We start from the raw sequence: 14,973 nt of genomic DNA, 5'->3' as shown, positions 1-14,973 counted from the left end.
GGGATCTGCTTACAGCTCCCAGAGCCAGGCCCGGGTGAAACCAAAGCCCCTGTGTCCACCCTCCCTCACCGCCCCCCACCCCGCCTGTGGGGGAATGAGGTCACCTGCTGCTTCTGGGGGACCCAGGCTGGGAGGGGCAGGAGAGGGGATGGGGGCCACAAGTATGTCACCCCCAAGCTATAGCCCCCCATGGTAGGGGAGGGGCTCTGACGCCGGCGGAGCTGGCCCTGGCTCCCTGAGCTCGGGGGAGGGGGCAGGCCCCTGAGCTGAGGGTTCAGGGGGCTGGGAATGCAGGAGGGCCGCCCTGGTGGCAGAACTAGGGATGACAGATTTGGTGGGTGGGGTGGACTTCTGGGGTCTCAGCTGGGGCTTGGGGGGAAGGGCTGGTTTCTGCGGGACGGAGGGGGACCACGGCCGTGGGAACAGGGCAGAAGTGGATGGGCTTCGGCCTGGGCCAGTATCGGCCTGGGCTCCTTGAACCCGATCATGGGACTGAGGGTGAGAGACCCTCCTAGGACCTGTAGGTGGGGCTCTGAGTGATGGGCCTGGGTGTTGAGGTCGGGCTGGGGCAGTGGCATCAGCCTGGGTTCTGGGGTCAAGGCCAGGGGTTGGTGGGCGGAGCCCATTTCTAGAGCTGAGCTGTATTCTTGAGCTGGTCTGGCTTCTGGAGCCGGATTGCGTTTCAGAAACAGATTCGGTTCTGGAAGTAAGGTGGATTCCAGAGCTGGGCTGGGTTCTTGAACTGGTGTGGGTTTCAGAGCTGTGGTGAGTCTCAGCTCTGAACTGAATTCTAGAGCTGAACTGGGTTCTGGAGCTGAGCTGGGCTCCAGAGCTGGGCTGAATTCTTGCACTGGGCTGGGTCCCAGAGCTGGGCTGGGTCTCAGAGATGAGCTGGGTTCCAGCACTGGTCTGCGTTCCGGAGCTGGGTTGGGTTCCAGAACTGGGCTGTATTCTTGAACTGGTCTGGGTCCCAGAGCTGGGCTGGGCTGTAGAGATGAGCGGACTTCCAGAGCTGGTCTGTCTCCCAAAGTCCGGCTCAATAGCAGAGCTGCCTGGGGGTGTGGTCTGGAGGTGGTTTCTAGAGCTTTGCAGGGTTTCTGAGACGAGCTGGGTCCCAGAGGTGCTTTGAGTTCCCAGGCAGGGCTGGGTCCTGGAGCTGGGCCTGCTCTCAGAGCTCGACAGAGCTGTGGAGCTTAAGTCTGTTGCTGCATTGGTCTGGGTCCCAGGCCCAGACTTTAGCTGGACTCTGGAACTCAAGTAGGTCTCAGCAATTGACTGTGTTTTAGAGCTCGATGGGATTTCAGAGCCGGCCTGCGCTCTAGAACTGAGCTGAGTTCTGGAGCTGGGTGGAGTGCCTGAGCTGGACTGAACTCTGGAAGTTGGCCAAGCCTTGAAGTCTGTCTGGGTCCCAGAGCTGGATGATGTTCTAGAGCTGCTCTGTGTTCTGCAGTGAGGGTGGGTCTTGGCATCAAGTGGAGCTCTGGAGGCGGGCCTTGCCCCAGAGATGGATGGGGGTCCAGAGCTTGTCTGAATTCTGGAGACAGGCCTGCTTGTTGCGCTAGTCTGGGGTATAGAGCGGGGCTCAGTCTCTGAGCTGGACTCATCGTTGGAGCTGGGCTGGGCCCTAGTATGGGGGTGGGGTCTGGGCCTGGACTGCTCTGCAGCGTGCATCTGGGTTCCTGAGCTGGTCTGGGCATGAGAACAGGGTTGCGTTTCGGAACTGCCTTTGAATCCTGAGCTGATGTGGCTTCTGGAACTGGGCTGCTTCTTGAGTCTCACCTGGGTTCCAGAACTAACTGGTGTTTCTGAGCTAGACCAGGTGTCCAGGTACAACTGGGTCATGGAACTGTCTTGCGTTCCAGAGTTGGGTCGAGTTTTAAGGCAGGGCTGGGTCATAAAGCTGGCCTGACTTTCAGAACTAGCATTGATTTCAGAGCCGGGGTGGCTCTTAAAACTTGTCTGGGTTCCCAAACTTGACTTTAGATCAGAGCTCAGCTTAGCCTCAGAGCTGTCCTGGGTTCTAGAGGAGAGCTGGGTTCTGGAGCTGGGTTGCATCTCAGAACTGGCTTGCGTTCTAGTGATGAACTGGGCCTCAGAGCTGGCCTGGGTTCCAGAGCAGGGCTTGGTCTCAGAGCTGGGCTTGGTCTCAAAACTGGTATGGGTTCTAGACGTGAACGTGATCTCAGAGCTGGCCTTGCCTCTAGAGGGGAGCTGGGTCTCCGAGCTGAGCTGGGTTCTAGGGGAGGGCTGGGTCTCAGATCTGGGCTTGGTCTCTGAGCTGGCCTGGGTTCCAGAGCAGGGCTTGGTCTCAGAGCTGGGCTTGGTCTCAAAACTGGTATGGGTTCTAGAGGTGAACGTGGTCTCAGAGCTGGCCTTGCCTCTAGAGGGGAGCTTGGTCTCCGAGCTGAGCTGGGTTCTAGGGGAGGGCTGGGTCTCAGATCTGGGCTTGGTCTCTGAGCTGGGCTGGGTTCTAGAGCAGGGCTGGGTCTCAGGGCTGCGCCTGGTCTCAAAACTGGTATGGGTTCTAGAGGTGAACGTGGTCTCAGGGCTGCGCTTGGTCTCCGAGCTGAGCTGGGTTCTAGAGCATGGCCGAGTCTCAGGGCTGGGCTCAGTCTCAAAACTGGTGTGGGTTCTAGAGGTGATACCAGTCTCAGATATGGGCTTGGTCTCTGAGCTGGGCTGGGCTCTAGAGCAGGGCTGGGTCTCAGATCTGGGCTTCTGGACTCCAGAGCAGGGCTGGGCTTGGGGAACTGGCCGGGAGGGCTGGGACATGGGGCTGGGCTCCGGGCTGGGGCTGCGCTCGGCCCCGGGGCAGACTAGCCACAGGCCTCCCTGGCCTCGCCGATGGCGGCCCACACCTCCACCACAAACTCGTCCGGGAAGGCGAACTCGCCCAAAACGGAGTCTAAATGGCGTGCAAACTCCTGGACACTCACTGTCTTCTTGGATGTCTCCACCATGGTGGACGCTGCAGGCCGAGCCGAGGGGAAGTGGGTGAGGGCGCTCCCTGGGGGGACGCCAGCTTCCCCTGGGACCCTTGCCTCCTCCCCATGGGCTGTCCTCCCCCCAGGGTCCACCCGGCTTACCCTGGCCCCTTACCCAGCTCTGGGTCCCGAATGCCCATGTAGCTCTCCAGCAGGTCATCCACCCTCCGAGATGCCTCCTCCTCAAATTCACTAGGCTGGGGTTGTAGGGAGCAAAGCAGAGGGTCAGAAGCCTGGGATCACTCCGGCCCAGCCCCCTCCCCAGTCCCCCACCCCTTAGGTGACAGCAGACTGGGACCACACATTAGTCAATGCTTCTGGTCCCACCATTACTGCCCTGACTGACAAGGGCCCACTTTGCAGGTAGGGAAACTGAGGCTGGGCAAAGGAGAGGGTCTTACCCAAGGTCATGCTGAGTCAGCAATAGAGCTCTAGGTGCAAGAGACCCTGATGTCCACCCTTCTCCCCTCCACTCACCACTTCCTCCACAGTGGCGGCCCCCCCAGACCGAAGCCGCAGGGTCTCCCTCCCACTGCTGACTTTTGCCTCCGTGGGGCATTTGCTGCTCCGGCTTCTCTGGCCGATCATATCTGGAGGGGACAGAGTGGAGGAGGTGCATGTGTTCTGGGCAGATCCATATCTTCCTAAACACTCAGAAGCCACCAGCTGAGCCTTTCTAGAACCTTCCTACCCTTCAAAGTCCTCCTTATGTCCATGGGTGAATCCTCAGGGACCATGCTTGAGAATCCTTTCTTCCCTCAAATTTCCCTCCTCCTCTCAAAGTGACTTTCTCTAGAAGAGACTGCTTAAGATTCTCCTTGTTCCCAGAGGATCAATCTAGAAAGCTCCTTGCTCTAGAATTGGCTCTTCCTAACCTGCTCACGGCTCTCAGAGTTCACTGTCCTGCTCCAGGGCAGATCTAGGACCCCATCCTGTCGCACTCCCCTGGGACCTCCCTCCAGATGGGCCAGGGCACCTTTAGAACCTCTTGTTCTGGGACAGGGTGACTCAAAGGGCCAGTCCATGATGAGATAAGAAGCCTGTGCCAGAAAGGAAATTACCATCCTGCTTCCTTCCTTGAGAAAGTCTGCTTATGGAAAACAATTGTCTGCTGAACTAAACAAGGTGATCTACATTCTAGATCAAGGTTCTCAACCCAGCTGGCACGGGGGGCGGGGGGGGGGAGGAGTGTGATTTTGCCCCCCCCCCCCCCCCGCCGTGACATTGACAATACCTAGAGACGCTTTTGATTGTTACAACTCAGGGGAGACACTGGCACCTGTTAGGTCGAACCTGACAGTGCCCAAGACCGCCCCACAACAGTCATCCAGCCCCAGATGTGAATAGTGCTGAGGTTAAGAATCCTTCTTCGACGGGGACCTCCTTATCTCATCCATGGACCAGTCACAGACTTCTCTTTGAAAAGCCCCATTCTAGAGCTCCCTTTGAGAGTCACTCTCAAGAACTCACCAGAGCCTCATAGCAATACTTTAAAAGCTCCCAGACCAGCTACAAAATAGATCCAGATACCTCCTCATCCTTTCCCAATCTTCCCAAGCCTCCCCCGACCCCCATGCCCAGACCAACTCTATAACAATCTAGAAATGACCCTCCTGTTCCTCATACAGTGCCAGAAGCTCCCTGTCCTGTCACCAGAGGCATCTAGAACCTTCCATCCTGTCCCATCCCCCCACCCTTTGCCACCCGGTGCATGCAGAGGACCAATTTCTGGAAGAGCTTCCCCGCCGCCCCCCACCAGCCTGCCCCCTGGGCCCCAGGTGGCCCTCACCGAAAGCTCTCTTGGGCTGAACCAGGCGCAGGGTGAAAGGCTGCGACTTGGGCAGCTCCCGGAGCATCTTGGCCACCTCGTAGTGGCGGCAGCCAACGATTGAGTGGTCGTTGATGGCCTCAATGCTGTCGCCCACGCACACTGCCTCGATCCGGTTGATGATGCTGCCTTCCTTGATCCTCTGCAGGGACCCAGAGTCACTCACAGGGCCACCCCAGCGGCCCCTCTCAGGTCCTGTTCACACCAGAGAGGGGCAGAGAGGGGCACCCGGGAAGCCACCCGCCCCCACGGGCACCTTGATGAAGGCATAGCCAGCCCCGTTGTCAGTGATGGTCAGTCCCAGGGCGTCCTCGGTCTTAGTGACCTCCACCTCTTTGGTCTCGCCGCGCACGTGGGCAAAGATAAAGTCCTCCAACCCTATCTGGCCGCCTAGGAGTTTCTGCATGTCCACTTTGTGGCTGTTTAGGGTGCAGAATAAGATCTGTCCCGAGGGGAGGGGGAGCCCAAAATTAATGACAGACCTCATTCATCCCCCACCGTCTGCGCAGAACAACCGGGGGTTGGGCTCAGGGGCCTGATAGGGAAACCGAGGCGCAAAGAGGCACGAAACCGACCCCAGTCATCCCCTACCAGGATCGCAGTCACGTGTAATGGCAGAGTATGGGATCCTCTCAGAATGGGGTGGGAGGCGAGGAGACTGGGACCCCCAGAATGGGGAGCAGGGTGAGAAGGAGACTTAGGGCAGGAGGACGCCCCCTCTCCCACCCCCCCCCAGACTTCCCCTTTTAACCCTTCGTTGCTCTGTCACCCCCGATCTTTTAAAACTGTTCTAAATCTGCTGGCGCCCCCTCGGGGCTGCGAGGCGCACCTACAACCCAGCCCCTGACCCCCCGCGGCCTCGGACTTCTCACCTGAAAGGGGGCTGCCTGGAACCACAGCCCCGCAGCCGCGCCCAGGAAACATAGGCGCTTCCCTGAGAGCTGGGGTCCACTCCTAGCTGGGTCAGCCCAGTGTTTTCCTGGACGAACTAGGCATCCGTTAACCCTAAGACGTGCGCATGTTTTGCGCAGGGGGTCCACCGGGTACGGACACCCCAGGATCTGAGAGGTGCGTCTCTGAGATCCGGAGATCGGGTCCCCTCCATCCGAAGATGGGCGTTCTGGGGCCCCAGTCCCGGCGTCTAGGGTCCACCCCTACCCCCGGTCAGCCGGTGGGCCTCGGGTGCTGGGGGTCCGGGGGCCTCACCTCGGTGGGCGCGATCCCGAAGGCCTCGGCGATCTTGGCGTAAAGCTCGCGGACGTTGGTGAAGCCCTCGATCTTGCCCGTGGGGCTGCCGTGAGCCAGCTGCGTGCGGAAGATGAGGCGCGGGCGGGCTCGGGGCGCGGCCGGGCTGGGGGACGCGGCTGGGGGCTCGGCGGGCGAGGGCGGGGGTGCGGGCAGGCGTGGGGCCTCGGCCCCCCGGGCCTCGCGGGCCGCTGTGGTCTCCATGGCAGGAGGAGCTCGGCCACCGGGGCCACGGCCACAGCCGCCGGATCCGCCGCTTCCTGCAGCCTCCCCTCCCCCGGCCCAAGGAGCGACAGCCGAGCCGTCGGGGTAAGGGGATCCGGGAACCCGAGCCTCCCGGGAAGGCGACACCGCGGAGTGCGGGGGTGTGGGGGGGGAGGGCAGGGGGGCGGGGGGGCTGGCCCCAGGTGTGCCGGCCTTGCCAGGGCCAGCTGTGAACTCTCCAGGGAGCGGGAAAAATAGGGATCACAAATAAGGATGGGGCAGCCGTGGGTGCCCGGGCGCTTGCTCTCTGCTGGGCGCACTCATTTAATCCTTGCAACAACCATAAGAGGTGGGGAGGACGCTTACCCTGGTATAAACTGAGCCACAACGTGTCCATCCTCTGCCCACAGCCCTCCAGGGCTCCCACCTCCCTCGGGGTAAAAACTCAAGTCCTCCCCTCCACGCACAAGGCCCTGCACAACCTGCCCCGTCCCCTCCCTGCCCTCCCCACCTCCCTCTCTCCCCCTTGCTCACTCTGCTCCAGACACACGGACCTCCTTGCTGTTCATTCAACACAACAGGCACTATCCTGCCCCAGGGCCTTTGCACAGGCTGTGCCCCTACACTTGGAACATCTTCTCCCAGATCTCCAAGTGGTTCACTCCCTCACCTCCTTCGGCTCTTGGCTCAGTTGTCACCTCCTATCACCATCTCCCAATCTCTCTTTCTGGCTTTTTTCCTCCCTAGCACTGAGCATGACCTGACATAGCAGATAGTTTATTTATTCATCTTGTGTTTCCTCTGTCTCCTCAACTGGAATGTCAGTTTCAGGAGGGCAGGAGTTCTGGTCTCTTTCATCCCCTGCTGTATCCTGGCACACAGTGGGCACACTGGGTTACAGATAAATTAGAAGGAAGTTCTGGGCACCAGGAGGCGTCTCTCAGAATCCCCTGGGAACACAGCATCTAGGCGTCACCGACAGGAACGATGGTTGGCTCAATAAACAGCAGTGGAATGCCATATAGCAGCTCCAAAGAGAGGCCTTTCGCCTTGGATGAATCTCAGAAACCAACCATTGATGAAAACAGGCAAGTTGCAGAAGGCTTCGGACGATGTAAGAAAATTTATGTAAAGTTTAAAAACGTGCAAAATGGGATACACGCTATAGCACAGATGAACCTTGGAAACACGATGCTCATTGAAAGAAGCCAGATTACAAAGGCCACGTAGCGTGTGATGCCGTTTAGATGAAGTGTCCAGAACAGGCAGATCCATGGAGACAGAAAGTGGATTCGTGGTTGCCTGGGACTGGGGGAGGGGAGGATGGGGAGTGATGGCTAATGGGAGGGGGGTTTGTTTTGGGGGTGATGAAAATGTTCTGGAATTAAGTTGGGCTGGTGGTTGCACAACTTTGTGATTAAACTAGAAGCCACAGAGTCGTCTACTTTCGAACCTTTAGAAACGAACCAAAAAAAAATCCATCAGGATGGTACTCTTGTGGGAAGACATCCTTTTGTGCTAAAAGTAGGTAAAGACCTGCCCAGGAATGGTAAACTCCAAATTTGGGATGAGGGTACAGAGCCAGGGAGGGCGTGAGAGGAGGGAGCACACACTTGGACGTGGGTGTGTGAGAGTATCGTTTTTCGAGTCTCCTGGGACAACCGTAACAAAGTACCACCAACTGGCTGGCTCATGAACAACAGAAATTTACTCTCTCACAGTTCTGGAGGCTAGAAATCAGCAAGACCAAGCTCCTCTGACACCCTGGGTGGCATCCTTCCTGCCCCTCCTGGCTTCTGTTGGTGGCTGGTCATCCTTGGCATTCCTTGGAGGCGTGCTTTGCCTGTGTCTGCCTCCGTTGTCACATGGCTGTCTCCTCTCTGCAGCTGTGTCCAAATCTTTATCTTCTTATAAGGACATCAGTCATATTGGATTAGAGGCTGCCCCACTCCATGACCTCATCTTAACTAATCATATCTGCAGTGACCCTATTGCCAAATACGGTCACATTTTGAGGTTCTGGGGGTTAGGGCTTCAAGATTTTCTTTGGAGGGGACAAAATTCAACCGGTAACATCAGTGCTTGTCAAATTACTCCCTAGAATTTTTAAGCTGCCCCAAACATTCCATTAAAGGCTGAAGTCTCTGAGAGGGTTCCCCAGTAAGTTAAGCATAGAATTGCCATCTGACCCAGCAAGTCTGCTTCTCAGGATCGACCCAGAAGTGAGGGCAGGTGTTCAAACAAAAACCTGTACATGCATGTTCTCAGCTGTACGATTCACAGCAACCAAAAGGTGGGAACAACCCGAAGGGCCATCAACAGATGCTGGATAAACAAAATGTGGGCCATCCACACAGTGGAATATTATTCAGCCAGGAGAAGGAATGAAGCACTGACATGCACTACAATGTGGATGAACTTTGAGAACACGATGCTCAGTGAGAGAATCCAGACACCAAAGGACACGCAGCATGTGATTCCATTTATATGAAATGTCCAGAACAGGTAGATCCAGAGACAGAGAGTGAATTTGTGGGACTTCTCTAGTGGTCTAGTGGTTAAGGCTCCGGGCTTCCAATGCAGGGGGCATGGGTTCCACCCCTGGTCGGGGAACTAAGATCCCACATGCCACGTGGTGTGGCCCAAAAAAAAAAAAAAAAAAAAAAGTGGATTTCTGGTTGCCAGGGGCTGGGGAGAGTAGGCTTAGGACCCCAACAGAGGGTCCTGGCCTGTTTCCCTCCAAAAGACACACAGGCACAAGCTTGAAATTCAAATTCCATTTTTATTTAAAAAGTCCAATTGAGCAGTGGCAAAGGGGCCCCCTCCACGGGGGTCCCTCAGCTGGATGAGGGTAGGGTGGTCAGTACCAGCCCCCCCATTCTGGGGTAGAGGGCCCCGCCCGGAGTGTGAGAGTGTGTCCCTGCGGCGTGCCTGGCCGTGTGGGCACTTAGGGTGGCACCTGCCAGGCAGGAGTCCCAGTGTGTCAGGTGTGGGTTTTCTCTGCCCTGTGTCCAGGGACTGGTCCTGGAGAGCCGGTGTAGGGTGTGTAACTCTCCCCACACTGGGCGGATGAGCGGCTGCGGGTCTCCTCCTGTCCCGGGTCACGCTGTCCATGTGTGCTGTTCCCACATCCGTGTAGTGTGACGTGCCCTGTGGTGGACCCTGGGGCCATGGGGTTCTGTGCACTGTGCGTGGTGGGCGATTTTTCTGGGTTGGGGTGCTGGGGAGACTGATAGCTAGAGGGATGCTGTAGAAATTTAATTTTAGGGGGGCTGGAGCCCCCAAGGTGCAGGACTGGGCCTGGCCCCAAAGGATGGACCCACGCCCCTCCTCCATGGGGTGGGGGTGGGGGAGGGGCCGTGACCAGGGCTTGGTCTTCTCTGGATCATGGGGCAGCAGACACCCTCATAGATGCTCACTGTGACAGAAGGGAGGAGATCTGTGAGGGGGGACCCCCATCATCTCTCAACCCCACCCCCTTCCTGGGTACCCTAGAGGCCATCCTTCTCTGCTCCTTCAGATGCCAGGGTGGGGAGCCTGGAGTTGATCCCACCTATCCTGGGCAGCTGGGAGGCACCCAGAAAAACCCACCCCGAAGCTTTGGGGAAGCTCGGGTCCCCTGGGCCAAGGGAGTGCTGGATGATTCACCAGAGTCGTAATAGAGTACCAGGCCGAATCAGCGCCCCCAGGGGCTAGGCCATTAGCCACCTGCATCAAACCAGACCCACCTAATAGATCCCGCATGGGCTGTGCCCTCCGAAAAAGAGCCGGCAGCCAGATCCCACTGGGCAGCGCCCACAGACCCCAGAAACCCCGCTGGAGGCCTAAAGCTAGTCTATTTCGCCGGGTCCCGCCAGCGAAGGTCTAGCCTGAGGCAGCCCCTACTCAAGGCAGCCCCAGCTGGGCTGAACGGGCCTGGGGGCAGACCGCCTGGGGCACACACCTGGCGACCTGGGCCAGGATCTCCTTGATGCGGACGATGAGCTTCTCGTGCTGCGCGGGGTCGCGCTCTATGGCACCGTGCAGCCGCGCCATGTAGAAGTCCAGGGTGCTGAGCGTGGGCGTCTCGCCTGTGCCTGGGGGGGGGGGGACCCGTCAGCCGAGCCCAGCGGAGGAGTCACCGCGGTGGGGTCTCCACCGAAGCAGAGGTCAGAGGGTGGGGGTCTGTAAGCGCGGGGTCCTGGGGAGAGGGTCGGGAGCGCACTTCAGTGGGGCCGGGCGGGCGCGGTCAGGGTGTCTGGACCCGGGGAAATCAAGGTCAGCTGTGGCAGGGGTCAGATGAAGCAAGTTGGAGAGGGCGGGGTCGTGATGGGGGGGGGGGAATGCGGAGGCTAGTGGGGGAGGGGAAATTGGCCCAGCTCAGCTGAGGAAAGAACGCGGAAGACTGGCATGAGGGGAGGGGTCAGAGGCGGGGCGCGAGAGCCAGCGTGGGCGGGGCTGGCGCAGCAAGGTCTGGCAGCGGGGCGGGAGGCGCTCGGGTAGCCGGGAGCGGGGTCTGCAGGGGCGTGGCGAAAGGGAGGGAGGTGAGGGTTTGTGAAGAGACTGGTGAGGGGGTGAGGGGTAGGGCTCGCGGAGCCGGGCCAGAGGGGGCGGGACTCGCGGTAGCCTGGGCGGAGCCCGAAGTAGTCGAGGGCGGAGTTAGCGGGGCGGGACTCGCGGGGGTGGGAGGAGCGGGGCTAGGGTGGTTGGGGGCGGGGCCTCCGCACCCGGCACCGGCAGCGAGGCGAAGCTGGCGGTGAGCGCCTGGCGCACCGCGTGGAGCTGCTGCTGCAGCGCCAGTGTCCGCCGCTCCTCCAGCGCCAGCTCCTGCTCCAGGCGCTCGCGCGCGCTGCTCATGCTCTGCGTGTGCCTCTGCAGCACCGCGTTCTGCTCCTCGAAGGCCACGTTCATCTTCCTCAGGCGCCGCAGCTCCGCCTCCCGCGCTGTAGGCGGGGAGCCGGGTCAGATCCTGGCGCTTCCCTGCCTTCCCTCAGCCGCGCTTTGCCCCTCGCTGTGCCTCACGCCAGGCCTTCCGTCACTGCTCTGCCTCCAGCCCCACACCGCAGCTCTCTGGTCTACGGGGGCAGGGGAGGAAGGCACCCACTGCCTACCCCCTTGGCGCCCTCTGGGCCCAACACTTGCTCCAAGAACCTGTGGTCAGCGCTCACCTTTGTTTTGGTCCAAGAACTCTTCCGTGAAGATGGGGACGTCGAAAGTGGAGAAGCCGTCACAGTCTCCACCCTGGGACGACAGGACAAGGTGGCAATATTTTTGGGAGAGGGTGGGAGGGCAGCCACACCCCCTCTGGGACATCCCCTAAGCTTGGGAGGGTCTCCTCAGGCCACCTGGGTCAGAGTCCATTTTACAGCCTTCCCATTGTGTGGCTGTCCAGCCTCTGCTTGCACACATCTGGACCGGGCGCTCACTTCATCCCAGGAGCGACGGTGCTCACTCACCCAGAGGTCTAAGTACCTCTAGACCTTTCTTGCCCAGGTGTCCTCCATGGAGGAGGGAAGCTTACCTTGTGTCCATTCAAAAGGGTATTCATGAGCCCGGAGCTGGAGTCCTCTGGTGGGGGAGGGAGGAGGGCAGGGTGAGCCTCCCAGGTCTCCTCGGACCCCACGCTTTGCTCTGCACGTGCTGTTCCCCCTGCCTGGAACACCATCATTCCCCTCCCCTAGTCAGCCCTACTCATCCTGGGTCAAGATCCCCACCTGGCCCCCTCCCCCCGCCCCCGCATCTGTGTGTGCCCAGTCTCAGCGCTGACCAGCCCTATTCACTCACAACTGTCTGGTTATGTGTGTCTCATTCACACGGGACCGTGAGAGCCCTTTGGAGGGGGTAGGTTGGTCTGCCTGTGTCACCTATCTCAGAGCAGGCACTCAGCTGCCTGGGGGCTGGGGCCCTTCGCACCTTTCTTGATCTTCTTTTCCTGGATCTTCTCTGTGCACATCTTGTAGGCTTCTGACTGCTGGTACGCCCTCAGCTCCTTCATGTACTGCTGCTTCTCCCGCTCAGCCTCGTCTAGGTACCGCTGGCGGGGGCAGCATGAGAAGGCTTGGCCCAGCCCAGGGGCAGGGTAGCCCTCGCAGGGCAAGACCCCATCTCCATCAGTCAGCTCACTGTGCTGCACCTTCCCACAGCGCCCTACTGCCCTCCAGACAAAACCCCACCCTTCAGGCTGCTGCTCAGGCTACCTCCCAACTCCCTGACCTCACCGACCTCATCCCAATTCCAGCCTTTATAAACCACTCCCTGGTGTCTGAATGTCTGCAGGCTCCCACCTCCAGGCTGGACTGCCCTCCCGAACGCATTTTGCTTGTTGAAATCCCAGGATAGAGGGTGCAAGCTGGTGCTAACGTTTCCTTGATGTTTTTGCAATTTTTAAATTAATTACCAGAACTTAAAAACCATAAGGTTTCTAACAGAAATCCAGCCCCCACCCCTACTTCTTTAGTCTAACGTTGTTTATTAAATTTTATGTCTATTCCAGCCTACTGCTACTCTCCCCTCCCTTCAACAAGCTGGAGAGAGCTAATGGGTGGTCAGTTCTCCAGGTCCTGGAGTCCAGGAGGAACGAAGGACCCTCCACACCTGTTCCTTTGGGGTAAGTGGCTGCAGGTGGGTATCTGAGTGGGTGAGGGAAGGTCAGTTGTCCCGAGCCGTCCCCACCTGCTTCTCCGCCGGCTGCAGCTTGCTCCACTCGGCGCCCAGCATCTTGGTGATCTCAGGAAAGGGCAGGTCCGGGTGGCGCGTCCGGATCTGCTCGCGCCGCTCGTTCAGGAAGCGCACGTAGCCGGTGACAGGTGCCTTGGGCCCATTCGGCAGGATTTTCTTCCGCTTCTTGCCTTTGGGCCAGCCTCGCTTCTTCACCGGCTGCAGAACCCAGCCTCGCCGTTGGGAGGGGCCTGGAGGGCTGGGGCCGGGCCCAGAGGGGAAGGGGCGGGGCCCTGAAAGACTTGGGCGGGGCCTAACCACGAGGTAGGACCCAGAAGGCCTGGAAGTATGGCCTGGTCAGGGTTCAGGGTTGGGAGAGTGTGGTTAAGAGACCCCTGGCCAGGGGTAAAGGGATCAGAGAAGTACTGGGGACAGAGGATCAGCCCAGGGTTGGGGCTGGCTTGTGTTGTGGGCGTGGCCTCGTTGTGGCCGTGGCTTCCGTACTGGCTTCGATCCCTGGGCAGTGGGCGGGGCCTGGACTTAGAGTGGCAGTGGAGCTCTTGGGGCGTGGTATCTGGCACGGGGCGGGGCCTCAGCATCTGGAGGGAAATCTGGACTGTGGGCGGAGCCACAACGAATTCAAATTGAGTTCGGGGCGGAGCTTCAAGACTAAGGGCCGCCGCCACCACAGTGCAGGGACTCTCACCTCCTCCTCGTGGGACCCCTTCTCTCCGGCCCTCAGGCCCTCGCCGCGCTCTTGCTTGACAGCCACCACGAAGCCCCCATGCTGTCCTGGAGCCTTGCCGCTCGCCGGCCTGGAGCCATGGGAAGCCAGGGTCACCCCCACTTCCCAACACCGACGGCGGAGTTGGCAGAGAGGGCCCTGAGTCCTCCCTCAGAGGAGGGCTCTGAGAGGGTCAGGATCCGGGGGTTGAGGCAGAAGCACTAGGGGGGGCCACAGGGGGCGTGGGAGAGACTAGAGCCACGGGACGCCAGGGCCACCCACGCCCCCACGACGCTAACGCTGGCAGCTAGGGGTTCCTGAGTTCAGGAAGCAGGGGTCAGAGGAGGTCAGGATCCAGGGTTCGGGCAAGAGCAGTAGGGGAGGCTAGTAGGGGACCCCTGAAAGGAACTGGAGCCCGGAGGTTTGGGGGGAAGCCCGTGGGGGCCCAAGGGGGAGGGCCTGCTCCAAGTCGGGGAAGTCAAGACCCTGGGGGGCGGGGGTCGAGGAGCTCCAACGGGACGAGGTGGGGGCTAGGCTGCAGCTCCGAGTGGGCTGGGGGGAGGGGATGTCGCACTCACGCGGCGGCCGCGCCGGGCTGCTTGGGACCGTGGGACATGGCCACTCCCGGCCGCACCTGGAACGTAGACGCGTGGCCGATGAGGGCCGCCCAAGCCGGTGACGACGGGGCCGGGCTGGGGAGCCCCGGAAAGCCGGGTCCGGGGCGCCTGGGGGGGCCGGAACCGGGGGCGGGGAGGCCCTCGAGGGCAGGCGCCCCAAGGATCCTTTGTTGGGCAATCGCCCCCCCAGGAGGCCCAGGTCCGCACCCCCCCGGCCCTGGAAGGGCCCCGCACCGGCCCCTGGACCCCCGTGCCCCCGCCGCCTCGCAGGGCCCCGAGTTCCGCGGTTGTTTTCACCTCCAAAGAAACTTTCCCGGACCTCTCGGCTTCTACGACGCTCCAACCAACCTCCCCGAGCCCGCCCCTGCCGCCCACCCCTGCCGTCCGCCCCGCCCTGTCCCGCCCCCGGCATGCTAATGACGGTTCGGCGAGCGATCGGATTGGGTATGCCCTTCCCCTGGGGCGTGACCATGTAGATGAGGGTCGGCGCGCCCGTTGGTGATTGGCTGGGGCGGCCGCTGAGCCGCGTGGGAGGTAAGTAGGGAACGCTGCGGGCGGGTGCGTCAAGTTCGGCTGCGCTCGGCGGCTCTCGGGACCAATCAGGATGCTTTGAAGCATCGCAAGGAGGAGCTTCTTAAAGGGCCAGTAGGCGCGGCGCGGACTCCTCCTCCCCCTCTGAAGGCGAGACTCCCCGCCCCTGCAGGATCCGGGGACCTGTGACTCCGAGTTGAGCCC

General features: G+C 60.3%; 4 protein-coding genes across 9 annotated transcripts in view; 1 reads left to right on the top strand and 3 right to left on the bottom strand.

Moving 5' to 3' along the window:
* On the bottom strand, positions 1-2,905 carry LOC141278410 (uncharacterized). Its single transcript, XM_073803473.1, has one exon. It carries the CDS (start codon positions 2,770-2,772, stop codon positions 178-180), a length of 2,595 nt encoding a protein of 864 aa, XP_073659574.1. The 5' UTR covers positions 2,773-2,905; the 3' UTR covers positions 1-177.
* On the bottom strand, positions 2,817-6,261 carry LOC101318888 (PDZ domain-containing protein GIPC3). Its single transcript, XM_033854765.2, has 6 exons — positions 6,019-6,261; positions 5,069-5,254; positions 4,774-4,954; positions 3,462-3,574; positions 3,100-3,181; positions 2,817-2,968 (listed from the first exon to the last, which is right to left on the bottom strand). The coding sequence occupies exons 1-6, from the start codon at positions 6,259-6,261 to the stop codon at positions 2,817-2,819; spliced, it is 957 nt and encodes a 318-aa protein (XP_033710656.1).
* A 2,762-nt stretch (positions 6,262-9,023) lies between these two features.
* On the bottom strand, positions 9,024-14,603 carry HMG20B (high mobility group 20B). Of its 6 annotated transcripts, none has more exons than XM_033854757.2 (10): positions 14,536-14,603; positions 14,200-14,255; positions 13,604-13,712; positions 12,913-13,116; positions 12,154-12,274; positions 11,762-11,808; positions 11,409-11,481; positions 10,968-11,183; positions 10,205-10,337; positions 9,024-9,508 (listed from the first exon to the last, which is right to left on the bottom strand). In XM_033854757.2, the coding sequence occupies exons 2-10, from the start codon at positions 14,235-14,237 to the stop codon at positions 9,031-9,033; spliced, it is 1,419 nt and encodes a 472-aa protein (XP_033710648.1). In that variant the 5' UTR covers positions 14,238-14,255; positions 14,536-14,603; the 3' UTR covers positions 9,024-9,030. The 6 variants fall into 6 exon arrangements, 3 of the variants coding, with proteins under 3 accessions (XP_033710648.1, XP_033710650.1, XP_033710649.1); XR_012331159.1 differs by having other exon boundaries at positions 9,371-9,508; positions 10,205-10,441; XR_012331158.1 differs by lacking the exon at positions 9,024-9,508 and adding an exon at positions 9,636-9,679 and having other exon boundaries at positions 10,205-10,441.
* Positions 11,364-14,973, top strand: part of MFSD12 (major facilitator superfamily domain containing 12) — a 24,827-nt gene continuing 21,217 nt past the window's right edge. The window contains exons 1-2 of the mRNA XM_033854754.2: positions 11,364-11,499; positions 12,734-12,847. Coding sequence (XP_033710645.2) covers positions 12,778-12,847 — 70 coding nt within the window. The 5' untranslated portion in view covers positions 11,364-11,499; positions 12,734-12,777. The remainder of the gene's footprint in view (positions 11,500-12,733; positions 12,848-14,973) is intronic.

This window comes from Tursiops truncatus, chromosome 3, assembly GCF_011762595.2.
Source record: "Tursiops truncatus isolate mTurTru1 chromosome 3, mTurTru1.mat.Y, whole genome shotgun sequence".
NCBI classification, from domain to species: domain Eukaryota; kingdom Metazoa; phylum Chordata; class Mammalia; order Artiodactyla; family Delphinidae; genus Tursiops; species Tursiops truncatus.
Note: the sequence above shows the minus strand (reverse complement) of the source record. Positions and strands in the feature narration are given on the sequence as shown.

What these genes read in the sequence shown, in the direction of transcription:
- LOC141278410 (XM_073803473.1), bottom strand. Translation starts at nt 2,772, where the DNA reads ATGTCCCAGCCCTCCCGGCCAGTTCCCCAAGCCCAGCCCTGCTCTGGA.
- LOC101318888 (XM_033854765.2), bottom strand. Translation starts at nt 6,261, where the DNA reads ATGGAGACCACAGCGGCCCGCGAGGCCCGGGGGGCCGAGGCCCCACGC. An exon ending in TCGGGATCGCGCCCACCGAG is followed by an intron (nt 5,255 to 6,018) that starts GTGAGGCCCCCG and finishes CCCTCGGGACAG; the next exon opens with ATCTTATTCTGCACCCTAAA. An exon ending in TCAGCCCAAGAGAGCTTTCG is followed by an intron (nt 3,575 to 4,773) that starts GTGAGGGCCACC and finishes TGTCCCCTCCAG; the next exon opens with ATATGATCGGCCAGAGAAGC.
- HMG20B (XM_033854757.2), bottom strand. Translation starts at nt 14,237, where the DNA reads ATGTCCCACGGTCCCAAGCAGCCCGGCGCGGCCGCCGC. An exon ending in AGGGGTCCCACGAGGAGGAG is followed by an intron (nt 13,117 to 13,603) that starts GTGAGAGTCCCT and finishes TGGGTTCTGCAG; the next exon opens with CCGGTGAAGAAGCGAGGCTG. An exon ending in GGAAAAGAAGATCAAGAAAG is followed by an intron (nt 11,809 to 12,153) that starts GTGCGAAGGGCC and finishes CTCCCCCACCAG; the next exon opens with AGGACTCCAGCTCCGGGCTC.